Source organism: Schistocerca nitens, chromosome 12, assembly GCF_023898315.1.
Source record: "Schistocerca nitens isolate TAMUIC-IGC-003100 chromosome 12, iqSchNite1.1, whole genome shotgun sequence".
Classification (NCBI taxonomy): Eukaryota; Metazoa; Arthropoda; class Insecta; order Orthoptera; family Acrididae; genus Schistocerca; species Schistocerca nitens.
The window spans coordinates 25439650-25462461 of record NC_064625.1 but is presented as its reverse complement, the minus strand read 5'-3'; the positions used below and the strand labels follow the sequence as shown (position 1 = coordinate 25462461).

Sequence of the window (22812 nt, the reverse complement as noted above, 5' to 3'; positions counted from 1 at the left end):
CCACTGTGGGGTGATCCTAGTGATACACCTGTCTCTGATGAACACGTGCCATCAAGAAAAACATACTCTGTTCTCCTACTAAACATGTCACTGAGCCACTCACATGTCTGGGAATCTATTTCGTATGCTCAGAGCTTAACTGTCTGCAGTGGAGCATCATGTCAAACGCTTCCCAGAAATCTAGGAATATGAAATCTTCCCGTTGTCCTCCATACATGGTTTGCAGGATATCATGCAAGAAAAGGGCACGATGAGTTTCGCTCAAACAACGCTTTCCAAATCAATGTTGATTTGTGGACTGAAGCTTTTGTGTTTCAAGGAATGTGAATACTGAGACATACAGCTTGCACATTGGACAGTAGGTGTTGAGTGGAATTCAATGACGATCTACCACTCTTTCTTCTGGCCGTGGAGGCACAGAGTAAGGAAATCACAATATGAATAACTAAGCAAAAGACCCTCCCACAGACAACAATCATTACTAACTGCTGGGGGAGTCATGACACTCTTAATTTCTGAAGGTTTTCAGGACTTAATAGTGAATCACAGTGTAAACCATGTCCTTCCATCAGGGTGTCCCATTCACACACAGAACAGAGGGAATTTGGTGAGATGAGGCACCATCCAACAATTTCGAAAAAAAATCCTTTCATTTTGTGGGTTGCCCGGCTGAGTACATGTTTAGCAGAGCAAATCACACAAAAGAATTACTGCAGGCCAATTAAAATTATTTGATAGTTGACAATTCACGCACTGGGAGCTGGTTTCCTTCAATCTGAGCGTTCAACGTCGCACCTGAACCATTCACCACTGGCAAACTGCCACAACAATTGGTCAGTTCACTTCCAATTCTTTGTCTAGCATTCTTTCTTGGTTGTGTTTGTATCCCGAATCACAGGTCTGGCACTTTTATTACACACACACACACACACACACACACACACACACACACACACACACACACTAGATAAGCTTTGAAAGACAGTGTGTGAAGCCAATTTTTTTTAAGGCTGCAATTCACTGTTACGAACAGATCACTTTAGTCATAAATATAACTATTTTGCAGAGTAATGTGTAGTGCAATGGTTAGAATATTCACCTGATATGTAGATCGTAGTTTCAAATCTTATCAAATGTAACAGTTATTTTTATTTCTAAATTGGACCAAAAGAGTTATTTTTATCTTTTCACCATCATAGTGACTTCTTTATTTGCTTTTATTTTTTCCTAACATTATCTTTTTCATTTGGAATCTGCCTGTGTTTCCTATAATCTGCAACGGAGAGCCAAGGAGAGCTGCTCATCGGCTGGTAACACTGGCAGTTTGTGTAGCCAGTGGGAGGATAGTTTCAGGTAAACAATGATGGTGCTGAACCTGAAATTTTTCTGCCTTGAGTTTGCTCATAGAGGTTAGCTTCAATCACCACGAACAAAACAATAATGATTTTAGTTCTGCCACAGACTGTTGATCATCATTTTCTTGGATATATTGCAAATCACGAGGACGGTGGTTAGCTTAAGGACATCAGTTTAAATTGGGGCTACAAGGTGCGTCATCTGCCGCAGATCGGCCACTGGTCACTCAAAATCAGCAGCATACGCGGGGGGTTAATGACACAGGCATCAGCAGAGCAACCCCTGTGTGGTTGGGGGCTGCAACCAACATGGTTCATGGCGGCCCCAACACATTGGACTGGCTACCGTGCTGGATATCAGGTGCAAAGAAGCCCATGGTCATCGTCGACACATGAAGTGACACTGCATAGTACATGGTGGAAAACACTCCCAGGAAGGTGTCCTTGCCCAAGAGATGGAGAATGAGCGGGACTGTAATGTGATGAGAAAGTGGGCTAAAGATCTCGATGCACGATGGACACGACGCACCATTTAAGGTACCCTTCCCCTATTGGCTCGCTCCTCGGGAAAATTTTGAAGAATGGAGGCCAAACCCTACTGAGGACCATCACATAAAGGCTGAAACGTGTGAAATTCCTTTTAGTCGCCTCTTACGACAGGCAGGAATACCTCTGGCCTATTCTTACCCCCCAAACCCACATGGGGAGTCCACAAAAATTGCTTACAATTCACTCATGTGAGCTATTCTAGAATACTGTGGAAGTGTGTGGGATCCGTACCAAATAGAACTAACAGGGGATGTTGAATGAATAAACAGAAGGGCAGCATGATTGGTGGCATGTTTGTTTGCTCTACAGTAGAGTGGCACAGAGGTACTGAAGTAACTGAACTGGAAGACTCTTGAAGATAGACATAAACCATCCCGAGAAAGTCTATTAAAGTTTCATGAACTGGCCTTAAATGATACTCTAGGAATAAATCACAACTATGTAAGTACTGCTCACACAAGTATTGTGAGGATAAGATTAAAATAATTACTGCATGCACAGATGCATTCAAACAATCATTCTCCCCACACTCCATACGTGAATAGATAAGGAAGAGACCATAATAACTGGTACAATGGGATGTACCCTTTGCCATGCACTTCACAGGGGTTTGCAGAATATAGATTAGGATTTTCTGCGAATGGTCTCACTCTCAGTCTTAAAAGGACACAACATCTTCAGTTCTGCACATCAAGGGGTACTACACTAACCTCACATGGTGAGAAAAAGTGTAAACAATGCGGAAACTTCAAAATTCTTAGATATGCATACTGATGAAAATTTAAACTAAAAAAATTTTGAATTCCTAAAACAACTTAGTTCATTCACATTTGCAGCTAGAGTCATTGCAGACCTTTGGGAGACACAAATCAGTACATTGACATATTTTGTTTATTTTCGTTCAGTAATATCGTATGGAATAATCTTCTTGGGTACCTCATCCTTAAAGTCTCCACTGCCCAGAAACCTGCTCACCCACAATCCTCATGTAGACATCAGTTTAAGGAATTTGGCATTCTGACTACTGCTTCACAGCATATTTATTCCCTTATGAAGTTTTTTGTAAATAATCTACTGCAGTTCAAAAAGAATGCTTTACATAATTACAATACCAGAAGGAAAAATGACATTCATTACTCCACACTGAGGTTGTCTTTAGAACGAAAAGGGGTGCAGAATGCTGCAACAAAAATTCTTGATAACTTACCCAGTGTCAGTCATTTTAGTACGACAGACAGTAAAATTCAAAAACTGAACTGAAAAAGTATCTCCTTCACACCATGTGGGCCATACAGGAATTTCTATTTCTGTAATTTGTAAATGGTGGTGAGTAGGAATTACGTAGTCTCATCTGTATATTTAATAATAAACTTATAAATGTTCACCATTCAGCCATATTTATAAATTAATTTGGAGGCAAACATAAAATGACTCATTCCACGTAGTTATGATTTACTGTGCAAATCAACCCTGGAACATTGAACTAACTAGCTAACAAATGAAGAGAGAGCCCACTCGTTCCAGACATCCAGCTGTACAAATGGACAATGGGAGCAAAGGAGCTCAAGAGGCTAAACAAATAATAAGATATCCCCATTCAGTTTAGACACCAACATGGCATGAGAATTTGTGGCACCAATCCAAAAAGTGCCCCCATAAATTCTCTTAAGAGAAGCAACAAATAAGCCAAACTAAAGAGTTTGAAGAACAAACCTGGATCTGAAAAAGACAAAACAATGTGACAATATCCCTGCTTTCTTGAAAACAAAGCGCTATTTCTGTAAATTTCAAAGGATCAACTGCACTAATAGAATAGTGCAAAGTGTAATGTTCTTGCACATTGACATGCAGTCTCATATAGTTAATGAGCCTTAATAGTGGCTGAAAAACAGACTGCAGTTTGCGTTCAGTAAATGAACACTGGCTTGGCCATAAAGAATTAAAAACCCAGCTTACCAGGTGTTGTAAAACATTATACATATAAATGATTTGTGCATTGAAATAAAATTTAAAAACACAGCCATAATGTTACCCAAAAAGGTCTTTATAGTTCCGCAGCTATACTGCCCCCAGCCTAATCACAATGAAGACTGCAGAATATTAATATTTGGTGACGTTTATTGACATTTGGCATAAGAATAGTAAGTATTCTTGAATGAATGAAGTTGGTACAAACACTTGATAAAACACACTATGTTGCATTCTATCTAAGGTTTTTAGCACCTAATACCAGTAGTTTCCAGTTTCAACATGTAGGCTAGTACTCAGCTTCAACAACATACAGTGTACTTCAGCTTATTTCTTCAATAGAAATACCTGAATATATTGTTGACAATGCAGGAAAAGACAGGCTGATACTTACACTAAAGACAACACATTATGTTGCATACAGGCCAATGAAAAGACACTTATATAAAGATTTCGGCCACAGCCTTCATCAGCAAAAGAGAAACACAAATCACCACACAAGCAAGCACACCTCAATTTTACTACACAAATTAGAAGTATTAAGAATAAGGGGTATGACACAGAATTGGTTTAAGTAATACTTGAAAAACCAGCTGTCAAGTATGGAGAAAAAATATTATTTGCCAATGACAGCACCATAGTGATTACAGACAAACATCAACTCAGTTAGCAGACAAATCCAATGAAGCTCTCAGAGATTTCCACGACTGCTCATTAAAGAATAGATCAACTTTAAATGTAAAAAAGACAAACCGTATTAACTCCTAATAAAATAAAAAAAAACAATGATGCTGTACTGAAATGGACAGAACATGTGAGAATTTTGGCAAAGAAGTTATCCTCAGCATGTTATGCCCTGCGAATCCTTGCACCAGTGTGAAGTATTCCATGCCTCAAAGTAGCGTACCTTGGATATTAGCATTCAATCCTGTTTTGGGATAATGTGCTGGGGAATAAGTGCTGAGAACATACAGACTACTTTCAAGATACAGAAAACAGATGTACAAATAGTTGCAACAGGGCACACTAAAGAATTGTTCAAGGATCTAGAATAAAAAAAAGAAATCTTAATCTGTATACCACAAACAGAATTATACATGACCATGGAACCAAACCCAGACAGGGTTTACTTCTAAACAGAAGAAACAAATCAAAACTCAAAATAGAGTATTATAGTACATTAGTACCAGATAATCTAATTACGATTGCTGCAAGGAAATATGTACAAGCTCTTTAACTGTCCGTTACAATTATAATTTAGAAATAAAAAAAGTACGTTAGTGTGTGCAACAACAAAACTTTTCACACATTACTGATAACTAACATGACATATGTTGTGCATACGACTGAGTAATACACTACGGCAGTTTCCCATCATCACATACTGCTTATAAACTGCTGGAAAGAAAATTTACATAAAAAACTTAACGTCTCTCCTTCAACAATATCCTTTCCTTGGCTTAGTTTCAGTTAATTTTTATATAGTCTACAACAATTTACACACATATTGTACCTAGTGTTTGCGTTTGAGATTGTGTAAGTGTTACAGAAACTGCTGGTAACTCTTATATTGGACCTCCACGAAACTCAGTCGTGACGGGCTCATCCGTGCATAATCCGATGTTTAGGTTTTCTTGTGACCCTAAAATGCAACGGGTGATCTATGTAACTTTTACCTAAACAAATACAAAATACAGAAAAATTAAAAATCAGCTATACCATTCCCATTAAAGTAGCACTTATCATGTTTTTCTTTTAGTGTCCGAATTCTTTGTTACTTGTAATGATACACTATACGCAAGGTTTACTTACTTTTTTTGCACTTAAAAAGTCTCGATAAATCAAGAATTTAACCTCACATTATGCAGTAATTTTCTTCACAAAATTTGTTCAAGTTCAAACAACGCAGGTCTTTGCAACGTGATGTGCTAGTTGGCAAATTTAATTAAGTTATTGTACGAAAATTGTACTTACTACACACAACTGAGCTGGACTTGTAGGCTGCCGGTATGCGTTACAGATTTTCATGTCTCACTCTCCTTCTCGCTGGATTTCTCCCATCTGCGCTTGAATAGTACGACACGAAACATCCAAACGTGCACGTTAACCGCCGAACATAACAATTTCTGCGATTGCAGCCAATCACGCTCTACCGACACCTACAGTGTGTAAACTTTTAGATGGCAGCAGTGTTGCCAACTCTAAAAAACATTAGTCGCTAGATTCAATATCAAAAGTCGCTAGAAAGTCGCTAAAACTGATTTTACTAGGGGTGTACTGAAAATTTCGTGCTGTGAATGGTGCAATAAGCCAGGGGGGGGGGGGTAATAAAATATTAATAAAAATTGTCTAATACGTAATTGTTATATTGTCTTAATTAAATGATGCATCACTTTCAACAACATACATATAAAATACGCTAACATTTAATTAAACATGTTATCATAATTGACGCAACACATAAATTGTTGTTTCAATCACAGTAGTCAAATATACTAGAAATATACAACTATATTTGTAACAAAAGAAAGCAAGAACTCAAATTATGTTACAAAATATATACATACCGGTATGTGAGCTATTCATCGTCGTCACTCAGAAGATCGAATAACTCTCCTGTATCATGTTCTGACAGAACTGTAGTTGATGTAGAGGGTTGAACGACGTTCAAAAGATGATGTTGCAGTTCGACTGGTTTTGTCGTAAAAGAGTAACTTTTGTTCGTTCCAATAAGCTCCAATACGTCTGACGGTATGTCAAAAGATGCACAATCTTTATTTTGTTTCTTCAGCTGGTCTCTCAATATGATCAAAACATTAATTGTCTTTAACGATAATCTCCTACGTTGTTTAGTTTTTATAGTGTTCATACAACTGAATATTTTTTCCACTTCTGCATTTGAATGCGATAGGCATAGAACAGTCATTGCTAGCTGTGAAATCAAAGAAAAAGGATTCTCCCCTGTGGCATTTTTATACTGCAAAACCTCACTCCAAAATCGAACAGTGTTAGTAGTGTTATTCCACCTAATGAAGTTGATATTATGCCATTCTTGCAGCATACTGTCTATGAAATCGCCACTAAAACCCAATTCTTTGGCTACATCCGCTACAGCATTATTTTTATTCGCTTTTAGTGTTTCTTCAACATTCAGCATGGACTTTTTTTTCAGGATCGTAACGTTACTTGGCAGTCTGTTGAATTTCTTTTATGAGTTTCAGACTAAACTGAATGCATCTCTTCTTCAAATAACCTTTATTTTCTGCAGACAAACTTGACTCAGGCAATTTCTGTTCAAACATAAAACCAAGGTTCGGATTTGCGTACATACATTCGCTTGGAACTGGTGTTGTCAACAAATCAACAGTTGGAAAAACTATGTTTTGGCCGAGTGACTGCATGAGAAATACAAGTGTATCTAGTATTTAGTGGGGTCATTGTCTTCTCCTTCAAAAGCTTTTATTGCTATTTGTACGTCTTTTAAAGCATGTTTAAGGTAAAACATGTAAAGATGATTTGAGTCGTCACAATACATATTGTACAAAAGATCGGCAGTGTAAAAATTGTCTTGAACCATGGCAAGTGAAAAATGTAGCTTTAGTTCTTCCCACTGCTCCAGAATTCTTCGTATTGCTGGTTCAATTGAAAGCCAACGTGTTGCACAGACCTTCAAAATTTTTAGTGGCTGTTTTCCACAATTTATTGTCTCATAAACCTTTTTATATTCCTCTTGTCTTTTGGGTGAAATGGAGACCAATTGTCGGTTTCTCGTACAAGAAATTCTATGTTTTTAGGTATGGTATTCACTGGGGCGTGCGATACTGCAAGCTGAAGAGAGTGACAAATGCAACGGATCAATACCAAATGCTTCAAACCATAATCTCTCTTCAGTTGTTCGAAAAGCTCATTGTTTATTCCAACCGTTGCAGAAGCATCATCTGTGCCAATTCCTACCATATTAGCAATTGGAAGTTTGAGATCTTTCAATGAATTCACAAGAACAGCATCCAGATTTCTTGCATCTGCAGTTTCTACTACAGCGAGTTTGAGAAATGCTGATCTAATGGTTTGGTTGTTTACACTATAGTACCGTATAACGATACCTAGAATTTTAGATATTGACACGTCTGTGGATTCATCTATTAGTACACTGTATTTTTGATTACCTATATCTTCAACCAATGATTGTGTAAAATATGGAGCCAAAACTTCAGTTATAATTTTAGTGCACCTTGTACGATGTAATTGCATGTTTTTAGCGCCCTCATCACCGGAAAACACCTTCTTGTACAGTATTTCTAAATGATCTACAGCTAAAGTAGAACAATGTTCAGCAATAAATAAAGAAAGAGCGCCTTCCGCTCTGCTTGCTATTCTAACTGTAGTTTTCGGAACAATTTTCACCGGTGAGGTGGTTTGTGTTTTCTTTAATTAAATCAATTTTTTGTTTATGCTTAATAGTTTTCTAATGCTTTCTAATATCACACAATTTAGCATAAAACTCTGTTGCACATACTTGACATCTTGCCTTGGATAAGTCTCCAACGACTGGTTTCAGCCACCCATTGAATTCAGGTTCTGCCTCCCACGCATCCCGATATTTTTGTGCGTACTGCTTCTTCTTCTGCGGTAAATCCATTATGTAAGCCACCACAGCGTAAGTTTCACCAATTTATAATCACTGAAAACACATTAAAACTCAGGCGAACTAGAGGTCATGTAACAATCTACTCACTCGGTAACTCAATATCAGTCCTATTGTTCATTGTTTAAAACGTAATAATGTCTGAGATACAACCACGGAATTGTTGTTGCGTTACCACTGTGCATGTGGTAATAATTTGACTGCGAGTTAACATTTCGAAAAATTAGAGGTTGCTGGTCAGAAATGTACTTTATTATACTTAATATTACGTATGTTTTTTGTCAATTCGAAAAATAAATGGAGTTCAAAAGTTGAAGAGTTATAGATCGACACGCTATCGACGATAACAGGCTAGTGGGTAATGAACAATGAATTGTTCTACAGTCAAGGTTTTCTTACTCTGTAGGCAATTCCCACATTCAGGTTTACTAAATGCTGAACAATGCTACATGATCTGCTAAGAACTTAATTTAACTTACGTTAGTAAATCTAGAACAAAGTCAGTGTAGTACCCATTCTGTAGGTAAAATCTTAGTTTTGTTAATGAAAATACTGGCCCAAAATAGTTTTGATTTGTACTTCAAAAGTCGTCAGTACTACAAAAGTCGCCAGATAAGCCGCTAAATAATTTTTGTCGCTAAAAAGTTTTTTTTGTCGCTAAGACGAAGGCAAAAGTCGCCATTTCTAACGACAAAGTCGCTAAATTGGCAACACTGGATGGCAGACCTCTCCCTAGTCCTGATTTCGGTAGAAGTCGGTAAACGACGGGAGGCTTCGGTAGGCACGCAGTTTCGACTGCTGCCAACATTACGTAGCTGACTTTGTTGTACAAGATAGCCATTGTCGTCTGCATCGTTATTGTTTTGCGCTGTACTGTTCTGCGTGTTTTTATTCTGCAGTTGTGCTAAACATTATCAAAATGAGTGAAGAGGCAGTTGCTGGCCGATCTCGGGAGTCGCCAACAACCCCTACCGGTAGGTCTACGTAAGTAGCGATGCTCGCAAAATTATATTGAGTGTGATTGAATGCTGCGAAAGGGAAAGGGAGCAGAAAAAATTGCTTCACCCCATTTACAAATCTTCAGTGAGAGCTGCTACATACACAGGACAAAGCATGCGTAGCATTGGAAGATTCAAACAGTTTTCCAAGAATCATCCTGGCGTATCACCACAATAGCCTGGCAAGAAAAGGTGAGTTTCCATTTCAGATATTTTGTTCACGATCACTTTGAAGGAGCCCCCTATTTCGTCCGAATTACCTTATATTTCATTTTTCCCTGCTACCGTATTGCTTTGAATGGAACACCAATGGTTATTGTATTATTTCGAAACACATTCATATTACAGTACATTTACAAATTCAAAAAAATACATACAGTGCAGATGGCATTGCAGATGGCATTTTCTTTTAAATCTTTCTCTCTCTTTTAACTTAGGAAAAGAAGTGGAGAAATCGAAGTAATGATCGATGATTTCAACCAGCGTGTTATTCGCGACACGATAGCGGAATTCTATTCAGTGCGGAAGATTGTGTCGAGCCTGCGAACACTGCTTCCAGTTTTGCACGACAAAATAGGCTGGAAGTGGAGTATTGTCTCGCTGAGAAAAGTACTTTTCTCTATGGGATTCATATGGCGTAAGGTGGGAAACAAGGGGAATGTGTTCTTGGAACGTCCAGACATTGTGCACTGGCGATCTCGTTTCATTGTTGACACGAAGAACTTCAGGGAAGGAGGCAGAGAAATATTTTTATCTCGATGAATCGTAGATCGATAATAACTTAACGTTTAATAAATGTTGGCAGAGGAAGGGTGACTTACTACGTGAAGAGAGTGTCGTTGGTGTCACTGAATGTGGGAGCTCATCGAGAAGACTTGTAACAAATAAAAAAATATAATAATAATAAAATATAATATTAATTTGTAATAATAATAATAATAATTTGTTAGTTTGTTTTGGATAAGTAATTGAGGGATTAAAATTTTACGCCGTGAATTCATCGAACTTCGCACGTCCGAAGATGTACGGAACGTAGCCAGGGCTCATTATGTATTTTTTTTTTTTGTAGACTGAGTCTGATATCTGACCTCAGCAACAATCATGAAAATGGAGTGACTAAAACTACTAAAACAAAGAAAAGCATAAGATTAAATAAACATATATTCATTTCAACATATACATTACGATATAAATTAGACTTACGTAAAATTCTAGATAAATAATGGCAGATCATTCACAAATGAGAGCGACTTATTAATTCTGCGCCTCTTTTCCGCTAATAAATATCAATATGGCTAACTGTGGAGCCGCACAAAATATTAAGCCCTTCTAGGACAACGAATGACATGAGAGAGTGTTGATGCCTACTGGCTGTGACAAGAGAGCGGTGTTAATTGCTTTATTTTGCATTCTCTTGTCTTAAAACATCGATACATATAATCTAAGTTAACTAAATTAAATGTTGTCTGTGCTCGAGTGCAAATGGTTCCTTAAACTGCCCCCCAAATTGCGAGAGCAAAGGTGTACCACCTGCAGCTGAGCAATTTGTTGACGTATTTTCTTTATTTGTCATGTCATGAATCATAAGTTATTACGTATCTTGTTTCACAGATTCAACATACTTAAAATATGATAAACTGTCATTCATCCACACAAATACATAAATAATATTTACATAGAAGATCAATGAAAGTAAAAAGAAAAAATAAAAATATTTGATTCCGAGCATTATTGAACCCGGCATCTCCAGTATCACAGGCCACTACACTGACTCAGTGCTATCACTGCTAATCCGAAACTAGCTGTCAATGTTGTATAACACTTCTACAGAGACTGTAACAAATTTCACAGTTCGTATTCACTTGTGCTGTTACTTTGTAAAAAATTGTAGGGCATATACTCCATTGTTCTCTTTCACTTCAAAATGTTATTACACATGTTCATTCAATAAATAAAATTAATTAATGGTTTTGTGCATATTCAGAGATGTTGTTGTTGTTGTGGTCTTCAGTCCTGAGACTGGTTTGATGCAGCTCTCCATGCTACTCTATCATGTGCAAGCTTCTTCATCTCCCAGTACCTACTGCAACCTACATCCATCTGAATCTGCTTAGTGTATTCATCTCTTGGTCTCCCTCTACGATTTTTACCCTCCACGCTGCCCTCCAATACTAAATTGGTGATCCCTTGATGCCTCAAAACATGTCCTACCAACCGATCCCTTCTTCTAGTCAAGTTGTGCCACAAACTTTTCTTCTCCCCAATCCTATTCAATACCTCCTCGTTAGTTACGTGATCTACCCACCTTATCTTCAGCATTCTTCTGTAGCACCACATTTCGAAAGCTTCTATTCTCTTCTTATCCAAACTAGTTATCGTCCATGTCTCACTTCCATACATGGCTACACTCCATACAAATACTTTCAGAAACGACTTCCTGACACCTAAATCTATACTCGATGTTAACAAATTTCTCTTCTTGAGAAACGCTTTCCTTCCCATTGCCAGTCTACATTTTATATCCTCTCTACTTCGACCATCATCGGTTATTTTACTCCCTAAATAGCAAAACTCCTTTACTACTTTAAGTGTCTTTTTTCCTAATCTAATACCCTCAGCATCACCCGACTTAATTCGACTACAATCCATTATCCTCGTTTTGCTTTTGTTGATGTTCATCTTATATCCTCCTTTCAAGACACTGTCCATTCCGTTCAACTGCTCTTCCAAGTCCTTTGCTGTCTCTGACAGAATTACAATGTCATCGGCGAACCTCAAAGTTTTTACTTCTTCTCCATGAATTTTAATACCTACTCCGAATTTTTCTTTTGTTTCCTTTACTGCTTGCTCAATATACAGATTGAATAACATCGGGGAGAGGCTACAACCCTGTCTCACTCCTTTCCCAACCACTGCTTCCCTTTCATGCCCCTCGACTCTTATAACTGCCATCTGCTTTCTGTACAAATTGTAAATAGCCTTTCGCTCCCTGTATTTTACCCCTGCCACCTTCAGAATTTGAAAGAGAGTATTCCAGTCAGCATTGCCAAAAGCTTTCTCTAAGTCTACAAATGCTAGAAACGTAGGTTTGCCTTTCCTTAATCTTTCTTCCAAGATAAGTCGTAAGGTCAGTATTGCCTCACGTGTTACAACATTTCTACGGAATCCAAACTGATCTTCCCTGAGGTCAGCTTCTATCAGTTTTTCCATTCGTCTGTAAAGAATTCGCGTTAGTATTTTGCAGCTGTGACTTATTAAACTGATAGTTCGGTAATTTTCACATCTGTCAACACCTGCTTTCTTTGGGATTGGAAATACTATATTCTTCTTGAAGTCTGAGGGTATTTCGCCTGTCTCATACATCTTGCTCACCAGATGGTAGAGTTTTGTCAGGACTGGCTCTCCCAAGGCCGTCAGTAGTTCTAATGGAATGTTGTCTACTCCCGGGGCCTTGTTTCGACACAGGTCTTTCAGTGCTCTGTCAAACTCTTCACGCAGTATCTTATCTCCCATTTCATCTTCATCTACATCCTCTTCCATTTCCATAATATTGTCCTCAAGTACATCGCCTTTGTATAAACCCTCTATATACTCCTTCCACCTTTCTGCCTTCCCCTCTTTGCTTAGAACTGGGTTGCCATCTGAGCTCTTGATATTCATACAAGTGGTTTTCTTCTCTCCAAAGGTCTCTTTAATTTTCCTGTAGGCAGTATCTATCTTACCCCTAGTGAGACAAGCCTCTACATCCTTACATTTGTCCTCTAGCCATCCCTGCTTAGCCATTTAGCACTTCCTGTCGATTTCATTTTTGAGACGTTTGTATTCCTTTTTGCCTGCTTCATTTACTGCATTTTTATATTTTCTCCTTTCATCAATTAAATTCAATATTTCTTTCGTTACCCAAGGATTTCTATTAGCCCTCGCCTTTTTACCTACTTGATCGTCTGCTGCCTTCACCACTTCATCCCTCAGAGCTACCCATTCTTCTTCTACTGTATTTCTTTCCCCTATTCCTGTCAATTGTTCCCTTATGCTCTCCCTGAAACTCTCTACAACCTCTGGTTCTTTCAGTTTATCCAGGTCCCATCTCCTTAAATTCCCACCGCTTTGCAGTTTCTTCAGTTTCAATCTGCAGTTCATAACCAATAGATTGTGGTCAGAATCCACATCTGCCACAGGAAATGTCTTACAATTTAAAACCTGGTTCCTAAATCTCTGTCTTACCATTATATAATCTATCTGAAACCTGTCAGTATCTCCAGGGTTCTTCCATGTATACAGCCTCCTTTCATGATTCTTGAACCAAGTGTTAGCTATGATTAAGTTATGCTCTGTGCAAAATTCTACAAGGCGGCTTCCTCTTTCATTCCTTCCCCCCAATCCATATTCACCTACTATGTTTCCTTCTCTCCCTTTTCCTACTGACGAATTCCAGTCACCCATCACTATTAAATTTTCGTCTCCCTTCACTACCTGAATAATTTCTTTTATCTCGTCATACATTTCATCTATTTCTTCATCATCTGCAGAGCTAGTTGGCATATAAACTTGTACTACTGTAGTAGGCATGGGCTTTGTGTCTATCTTGGCCACAATAATGCGTTCACTATGCTGTTTGTAGTAGCTTACTCGCACTCCTATTTTTTTATTCATTATTAAACCTATTCCTGCATTACCCCTATTCGATTTTGTGTTTATAACCCTGTAATCACCTGACCAAAGTCTTGTTCCTCCTGCCACCGAATTTCACTAATTCCCACTATATCTAACTTTAACCTATCCATTTCCCTTTTCAAATTTTCTAACCTACCTGCCCGATTAAGTGATCTGACATTCCACGCTCCGATCCGTAGAACGCTGGTTTTCTTTCTCCTGATAACGACGTCCTCTTGAGTAGTCCCCGCCCGGAGATCCGAATTGGGGACTATTTTACCTCCAGAATATTTTACCCAAGAGGACGCCATCATCATTTAATCATACAGTAGAGCTGCATGTCCTTGGGAAAAATTACGGCTGTAGTTTCCCCTTGCTTTCAGCCGTTCACAGTACCAGCACAGCAAGGCCGTTTTGGTTAATGTTACAAGGCCAGATCAGTCAATCATCCAGACTGTTGCCCCTGCAACTACTGAAAAGGCTGCTGCCCCTCTTCAGGAACCACATGTTTGTCTGGCCTCTCAACAGATACCCCTCCGTTGTGGTTGCACCTACGGTACGGCCATCTGTATCGCTGAGGCACGCAAGCCTCCCCACCAACGGCAAGGTCCATGGTTCATGGGGGGATATGTGAACATATTCTCTTTAGAATGTCACTTGTTAGTAAAGGTTTATACTGTGCTTAAGTCTTTGCACTTTAAAATAAATGTCACATGTCATACGTTTTGTTTACATTGAGACGAAAGTTCTTGAAAAAAAAGAGTTGGAGATCAACAATCCCACAATGAAGCGTGCTTTGGAAGACGTAGTTAAAATGTGGTTTCGTCTTGGTAGGAATTTATGGTGTCAGTGGTTCCATACTGACCAGTCCGTGTTACATCTACTCAATAACCTCCAATTTCATCTTCCGAAAGGCGTATGTCGTCTCCTGGATATTGTGTCATCGTTTCGTCGAAAAGTGTACCGTGGTTTTGCAACTCACGTCACCTATAGTGTCCCATCATGAGTGCAGTGAACCGTTTTTTTTTAATTTACACACAACTTTTTCATACATTGTTCGTTGCAAAACAAAATGTTCGTTCACAACAAAGAGCACAAAACATAACAAATATCACTTCACATTGAGTACAGTTTTCTGTTACATATTTACATAGATATAAAAATTTTCTGTGAAACATGTACCATACATTTACACTACATTGTTGGTAATACATATACATATTTTATATTTTTCAATTGCATTAAACTAGATATTTACAAATACATATGGGTCAGACATAAAAAATTATCTTATAGGTTCAGTGTATTGTGATACATTCAGAAAATCCATTTTCTTTTATAGGTCTCTTCCCCTTTATAATAAAGTTTTCCTTTTAAGTATATTTTCCTTTACATCAGTACTACACAATAAGTGTTCTTCCTCATTAAATGTTTCCTGCAACATAAACTTTCATAATAGGTTAGAAAACATCTTTGAGATGATCTGTCCTGAAAAGTCATGATTACAATAAGACACGACACGTCACATCCACAATCAATTCCAAATTAGCACATGCACAAAGTATCATTTACAAATAAAATAAAGTATATAGCCTTGCTCAATTAATCTCATTTGTCATTTCCTGTAGAGTGTTTTTTTTGTGCATGTTGTGTTCATGTGGATTGTGGTGTGAGTGTGAATAGCAAATCAAGTGTCTATCATGCCAATTAATATATCAGGTTCAGGGCAGCAATTGTCTCCGGTCATTTAGTCTGTCAGCTTGTCTGCAGGGTATTAATAAATATAATGAGTAGCTGTGCTTTGCATGAAAATCGTTAGTTCTTCCTGTGTCTTATCTTCTTGCTGCTGCTGCTGTTGCTGCTGTTACTGCTGGTGCTGTAAAATGTAGATAATTAAGATTATAGCTTATATCTTCTTCTTCTTCCAGCTTGAAGTATCAGATGTGACTTACCTTGTTGTCGTATCAGCATACTCTGCTAAGGGCTGAAGGTTTTCAAATCTTTGTGAGGGTACAAACCTAAAATTCTCTTATTCTTGGGGTTTTGTAACAGATATGCTCCAGGGTGTGGTATATCAATGATTGTGTAAGGACCTACATATAACGGACGCCACTTAACATTACGTTTTAGAGGTAATGACGATTTGTAGTGGGTCTTAAGTAAAACTTGCATGCCTATTGTAAAGTTTTGCCTTCTTTTCAGATCAGCACCATAGTTCTTATTTCTAATGTCAGCTTGTTCAGTAATTGCAATGAGTACTTCCCTTACCTTTTCCTCGTGTGAAGGTTTGGTGTCAGAAAATTTTGGTAGTGGGTTGCTCCATTCAGTAGTTTCCTTTGTGTCAAACATGATTTCTCTTGGAGTATAGGGTGTGTTGTATATATTTAAATTGTTGTGTATTTCCTCAAAAAGTGCTAGGTAATGTATCCAGTTTGTGCGCTGTGTTGAGGTATAAGTTCTCATGAATCTATTTAATTCTCTAGAAATTCTCTCACAAGGGTTGGCTGATGCATGAAACTTTGAAATAAAGATGCTCTTAATGTTATTGTCCTTTAGAAATTTTCTCCAGGTGAATCCTGCATGATACTTGGTGTTATCTGATAGAATGGCTTTAGGTTTTCCACAGTATGGCATGTAATCATTTTCTTTAGTTCTTCCCAAACTGCAGGTCGCAGAGCTAGAGGTACATTGTATGACTTGTGGTAATAGATTTGGTGAGGCTTGACTTCAATCGTATACATATATGTGTTGATCCTACCTGGCTTACTAGTGAAAACATCCTTATTCTTAAGTAAAATATGTTTAAGCTGGGATCTCTCCTCTTCATTAATAGCATCACATTCTGATAACTTAGAATTAATTTGTGTAAGTACATCATTCACTACCTCGCCGTGTGATACACGTTGTTGTGTGGAATCTACGTCAGTCTCACGTATAATCTGTATCTTGTAGCCAGAGCAGTGCTTGTTATGGTCTACTAGTCGAGTGTCCAAGTTCAAAACTATGTCTCTGCCTTCATACTTAAAATAAAAAATGCCTTTGGAGAAGTCTATAGTACAGTCCTTCTCACAAAGAAAATCAATACCCAGTATACAATTGGCAGCAAGGTTTTGGACAACTAGGAAAGGCCATTGTACGATTCCATTTCCCATATTAACAGTCACAAATACCTGCTTATTAACTCTACTTGACTTATTACCTAATGCAGTTAATATTAAACAGTTTTGAACTGGGAACTCTGGTATCTTAGAAGTTTTCTTCATCATAGTATAAAAATTGTGAGAAATCACACTGACAGCAGCTCCTGTATCAATAATTATGTTAGTAGGTATACCTCCTACAATGCCTGAGGTGGAAGACAGTACAAATCTTTTCTTTGCATAGTGACATTGTGTGTTGTCATTTATCAGATCATCAGCTAAGTTTCCACTTTCATTATATCTTAAGAATAGTGTAGGCAACTCTTGTTGTGTAAATGTTAATTTTTCTTGTTTCACAGTTTCACTAGCAAGTATGTATTCAAACATAGTTTCTAAATTGAAGTTGCCCCCCAAATGTTCCTCAGTCACGACCTGGGGCTCAGTAATGACTGGTTCTAGTTTAACTGGTTTGTCTGGTCATTGGCAAGTGTAGTTGTAGTTTCATTAGCTACCTCAATAATATTTACATTAGGATATTGTCTTTGCCAATCACCTGTCTGTTTTCGGTTGGCTGAAGTCACTTGTTGGTTTGTGTTGCTTGTTTGTGCAAAATTCCCTTGTGACATCTGAATATGATTTTGTGGTGGCGGTTCTACATCTACATCTACATCCATACTCCGCAAGCCACCTGACGGTGTGTGGCGGTTGCGGTGTTTGCCACTGTCTCACAAAATACTGGTTGTCGTTCTGGTTAAAGTGCGGTGTAAGTGTTCCATTTCTTGTGTAATCTGTGTTGTTGTTTCTTTGCCAGTGTTTCTGTTTGGCTTTGTGTCCGTTGTTGTTTCCATTATTCCTTCTTGAATTAAAATTGTCGTTTCTTCGTTTTTTGTACGGGTTATCTCCTTGTGTATAGTTACAGTTGTTTGTATGCAGCTCTGAGTTTTGGTGATTGTTTTGCATGTTTACTGTGTGTTGTGAATTTTGCTGCGTGTTTGGTAATGTAGCAATGTAGACATGTTGATTCCTACTGCGTGAGTTGTGTGTTGGTTCTTGTTCTTCATATAGTAAATCAACAGCATCTAACTTTTCCAAAAAATATTCGGGATCGTCGTCCGGTAAGTACAGTAATTTCTCTTTAATATTAAAAGGAAGTCTTGCTTTCAGTGATCGGATCACATCTTTTGGTTTCACCGGTTCATTAAGGAAGTGTGTCATGTTTAGGTACTTCTCGAAATATCTGCGCAGGTTGCCGTTTTTAGGATTGAAGTGTTCGGGTTCAGTGACTTGTTTGCGGATACGTTCCTACACAGTGGGTGACCAAAACTTATTCAAGAAGGCGCGTTCAAACTGCTCGTATGTTACACATCTGTCGCTTTCATGGTAAGCCCAGACAGCAGCGTCCCCTTGAATGTAATCCACAACGTACGCAATGCGTTTGTGGTCGCTCCACGAACGTGGGAATGCGTTCCTAAAAGCTTTTAAGAAGATGACAGGGTGTACAGTGTTTTTGCCTGGTATAAAAGGTTGCAATTTACGGTGCTTGAATAGACTTTCTTCTTCTTTGTTACGTGTTCGTCTGTTTCTTTCTGTGTAATCATTGAATTCTTCCCTGTGTGTACATGGTTCTTCATCAGAATAATTGTATTGTATTTCAGTTGATGGGTATCTGTTGCTATGCGTGTCAGTGTATTGTGTATTTGAGTGTTGAAATTCGTGTGTGTACATGTGTTCATTTCCGAATCGAGATTTTCTTCTGTGTGTGTAAAAATGTGTGGTGGGTATACTATTCTGTTGTGCTTGGCATTGAGTTGTCTTTGTTTGCATATCGTCATCGATTACTTGCCTATTGTTCATGTATTCCACTACAGAATCGTGCACAATATGTGGCAATTTGTTTTGTATACATTCTTCAAAAATTTCGTCTTTGTGTACCGTCCATTCTTTAAATTGTGAATTAATGCGAGACAAATGGGGTTCAGCCTCCATCTGTATTGTTGTGTGAATCTGTTTGTGAATGTCAGCTACGTTTGTTTCTATTGTATTCACCTTTAAATTAATTTCGTCACATGCATGTGTGTTTGATTCTAATTTGCAATTAATAGTTTCACAGGTTTTTGTCAAGTCATGGATGTGATTGGCATTGTCGCTTTGTCGTAACTCTAAATTTTCGAATTTTTCCGTAAGATCGTCGACCTGTTTGGAAAGACGTGTATTAATTTCATCTACCTTTTGAGTCAGTGTGGCGAAGTCTGATTTTATGTCATTTCTGTAGGCTGCATTGTCTGTCATTAATTGTGAGAATTTTTCGTCATTATCTTGCTTAATATTGGATGTGCCTTCCAAAATTGAATTCAGTATAGCGGCAAAATTTTGATTGCAAAATGAACTTGCCCCCGCCGCGTCATTAGACGTGACGTGGTCTCTCAGGTTTGTTTCTGAATTGCTCCTTTCGGCGTTTGTGTGTATGTGTAGCAGGTTATTTTGATGCGTTTGCGTGTCTGTATTAATTTCTGTGTCTGAATGTGTCTGTGTATCCATGTTTGCATTACTTGATTGTTGTCCCATTGTGTACTGGTGTCGAGTTTTTACCATATCGTGAATAAATTGTGTGCAAGAATAAAAATTGTTTAAACGCGTAGTGTGAAAATGTACTGCCTATGTGCGTGTTTAAATGACTGAGAATGATTGAGAGATGACTTTAAAGATCAAAAGTAGCATACGTGTTAATGGTGACTAGCCATGTTGCTTGAATCTTGTACAATGACGGCCATATTGTGCAGTGTAACTTGCGTATTGTTGGCTCGGAATGTAGTCGTCTGAATAATGAGATTTCGCGGAATTTGGAAAAAATTACTGAATGGTAACTGAATATTGAATTTAATGCTGAGAAAAATAATTTTGAATGAAAAATGTGCTTGGAATCAACTGCGGATGCGCGAGTGCTGAGTCTTACCGTACATGTCGTCTTGATGCGAAGATTGCATTTCCAGTCCAAATTGTCTCCAGATTTTAATCGTTTTCTTCAATATTCTCATCACATAGGTTGTTGATGGTCAGGATGTACATGAAAAAGAACAATTAGTTGTAGTACAGATACAATAATGAGTCCTGTCACGGTCGCCAGTGTAACAAATAAAAAAATATAATAATAATAAAATATAATATTAATTTGTAATAATAATAATAATAATTTGTTAGTTTGTTTTGGATAAGTAATTGAGGGATTAAAATTTTACGCCGTGAATTCATCGAACTTCGCACGTCTGAAGATGTACGGAACGTAGCCAGGGCTCATTATGTATTTTTTTTTTTTGTAGACAGAGTCTGATATCTGACCTCAGCATCAATCATGAAAATGGAGTGACTAAAACTACTAAAACAAAGAAAAGCATAAGATTAAATAAACATATATTCATTTCAACATATACATTACGATATAAATTAGACTTACGTAAAATTCTAGATAAATAACGGCAGATCATTCACAAATGAGAGCGACTTATTAATTCTGCGCCTCTTTTCTGCTAATAAATATCAATATGGCTAACTGTGGAGCCGCACAAAACTAATAAATATCAATATGGCTAACTGTGGAGCCGCACAAAATATTAAGCCCTTCTAGGACAACGAATGACATGAGAGAGTGTTGATGCCTACTGGCTGTGACAAGAGAGCGGTGTTAATTGCTTTATTTTGCATTCTCTTGTCTTAAAACATCGATACATATAATCTAAGTTAACTAAATTAAATGTTGTCTGTGCTCGAGTGCAAATGGTTCCTTAAAGACTGATAGTTGAAAGTGTCGGATCCAAGAATGGGTTCGTCAAGGAAGGGTAACTTACGTTCTGGGCAAAGTCGACAAAGGGCGATTATCACGGTCAGATGAATTCGGCAAACTTTGAGAAGTGGTTCGGAGAGAAGGTACTGCCAAATCTCCCGCCTAATTCAGTAATAGTTATGGATAACGCTCCTTACCATAACAGGCAAACAGAGAGAACTCCAACGAAGTTTGACACGAAAGTGCGAATGCTCGAGTGGCTGCAACGCAGAAATATCCCCTGTGATGAGAGTATGAGGATGGACGAGCTGTATGCAAAAGTACGAGCGAATAAGCCAGCTGAGAAGTCTTTTGCTGTAAACCTGTTGGCTGAAAGCAAAAGCCACCAGGTCGTTCGCTCGCCACCTTACAACTGCGATTTAAACGCAATAGAATTAGCATGGGCGAAGATAAAAAGGCATGTTAGGGAGCACAACATATCAGGGGACTTGGCTGCCACAAACATGTTGAATCTTGTGGACGCAGCTTTCCAGTCGGTTACTGCCAGTGATTGGAAGGGATATTGCAGGAAAGATAAAAAACAGAAGAAGAACATTGGGCACGTGATGGTGTCGTCGAAATTGCTGTGGACGAAATTATCATTAACACAGCCACATCAGATGTAAGTAAGGAAGACTCAGACACACAAACGGAAGACAGTGACAGTGAAAGCGATTGATCACATGGCGTGAAGTGTTTTTACAAAATATCAAAGCTTGAATAAATAACAAGAACAATCTCCTATTAGTTTGTTGTAAATTGTATTTCTGTTCTACTTTAATCAAACACTGAAACGGAGCATAGTGACAGTGAAAGCGGTGGACCACATGGCTTTAAATGTTTTTACCAAAGTATGACATCTCGAATAAATACGAAAAACAATCTGCCATTAATTGCGTCGTAAATTTTATTTCTATTTCAGACTGTTTCCTTTCCTTGCGATAAGCGTACTTCATTCCTGCAGTTAAGATGTTTATTTAACACTAGCTGTACGCCCGCACTTCGTAGCGGAAGAAATCTCGGAAGGTTGTTGACCGATTGATTTAAAATTTTGGCACAACGTTTTTTAGGAATACGCCCGTGGTTTTATATACTTTTTTAACACGTTTGCGAAACGTGTTGCGAAGAGTGTTGTTGTTGTTGTGGTCTTCAGTCCTGAGACTGGTTTGATGCAGCTCTCCATGCTACTCTATCCTGTGCAAGCTTCTTCATCTCCCAGTACCTGCTGCAGCCTACATCCTTCTGAATCTGCTTGGTGTATTCATCTCTTGGTCTCCATCTACGATTTTTACCCTCCACACTGCCCTCCAATAAATTAGTGGTCCCTCGATGTCTCAGAACATGTCCTACCAACCGGTCCCTTCTTCTTGTCAAGTTGTGCAACAAACTCCTCTCCTCCCCAATTCTATTCAATACCTCCTCATTAGGTATGTGATCTACCCACCTAATCTTCAGCATTCTTCTGTAGCACCACATTGACACGCAAGTCGCCGAAGTGGCGTCAACTCGAAAGACTTGCACCAGGCGAACGGTCTACCCGACGGGAGGCCCTAGCCACACGGCATTTCCATTTCTAAAGCTTCTATTCTCTTCTTGTCCAAACTATTTATCGTCCATGTTTCACTTCCATACATGGCTACACTCCATACAAATACTTTCAGAAACGACTTCCTGACATTTAAATCTA

The 22812-nt window shown here is 38.3% G+C and overlaps 1 protein-coding gene across 1 annotated transcript; it reads left to right on the top strand.

The window, feature by feature from the left end:
• Window positions 1-21190: 21190 nt before the first annotated feature.
• On the top strand, window positions 21191-21751 carry LOC126214874 (uncharacterized). The gene has a single exon (XM_049941520.1). The coding sequence runs from the start codon at window positions 21191-21193 to the stop codon at window positions 21749-21751; it is 561 nt and encodes a 186-aa protein (XP_049797477.1).
• Window positions 21752-22812: the final 1061 nt, after the last annotated feature.

Excerpts from the sequence above, each read along its gene's own strand:
- LOC126214874 (XM_049941520.1), top strand. The coding sequence starts at position 21,191 with ATGAATTCGGCAAACTTTGAGAAGTGGTTCGGAGAGAAGGTACTGCCA.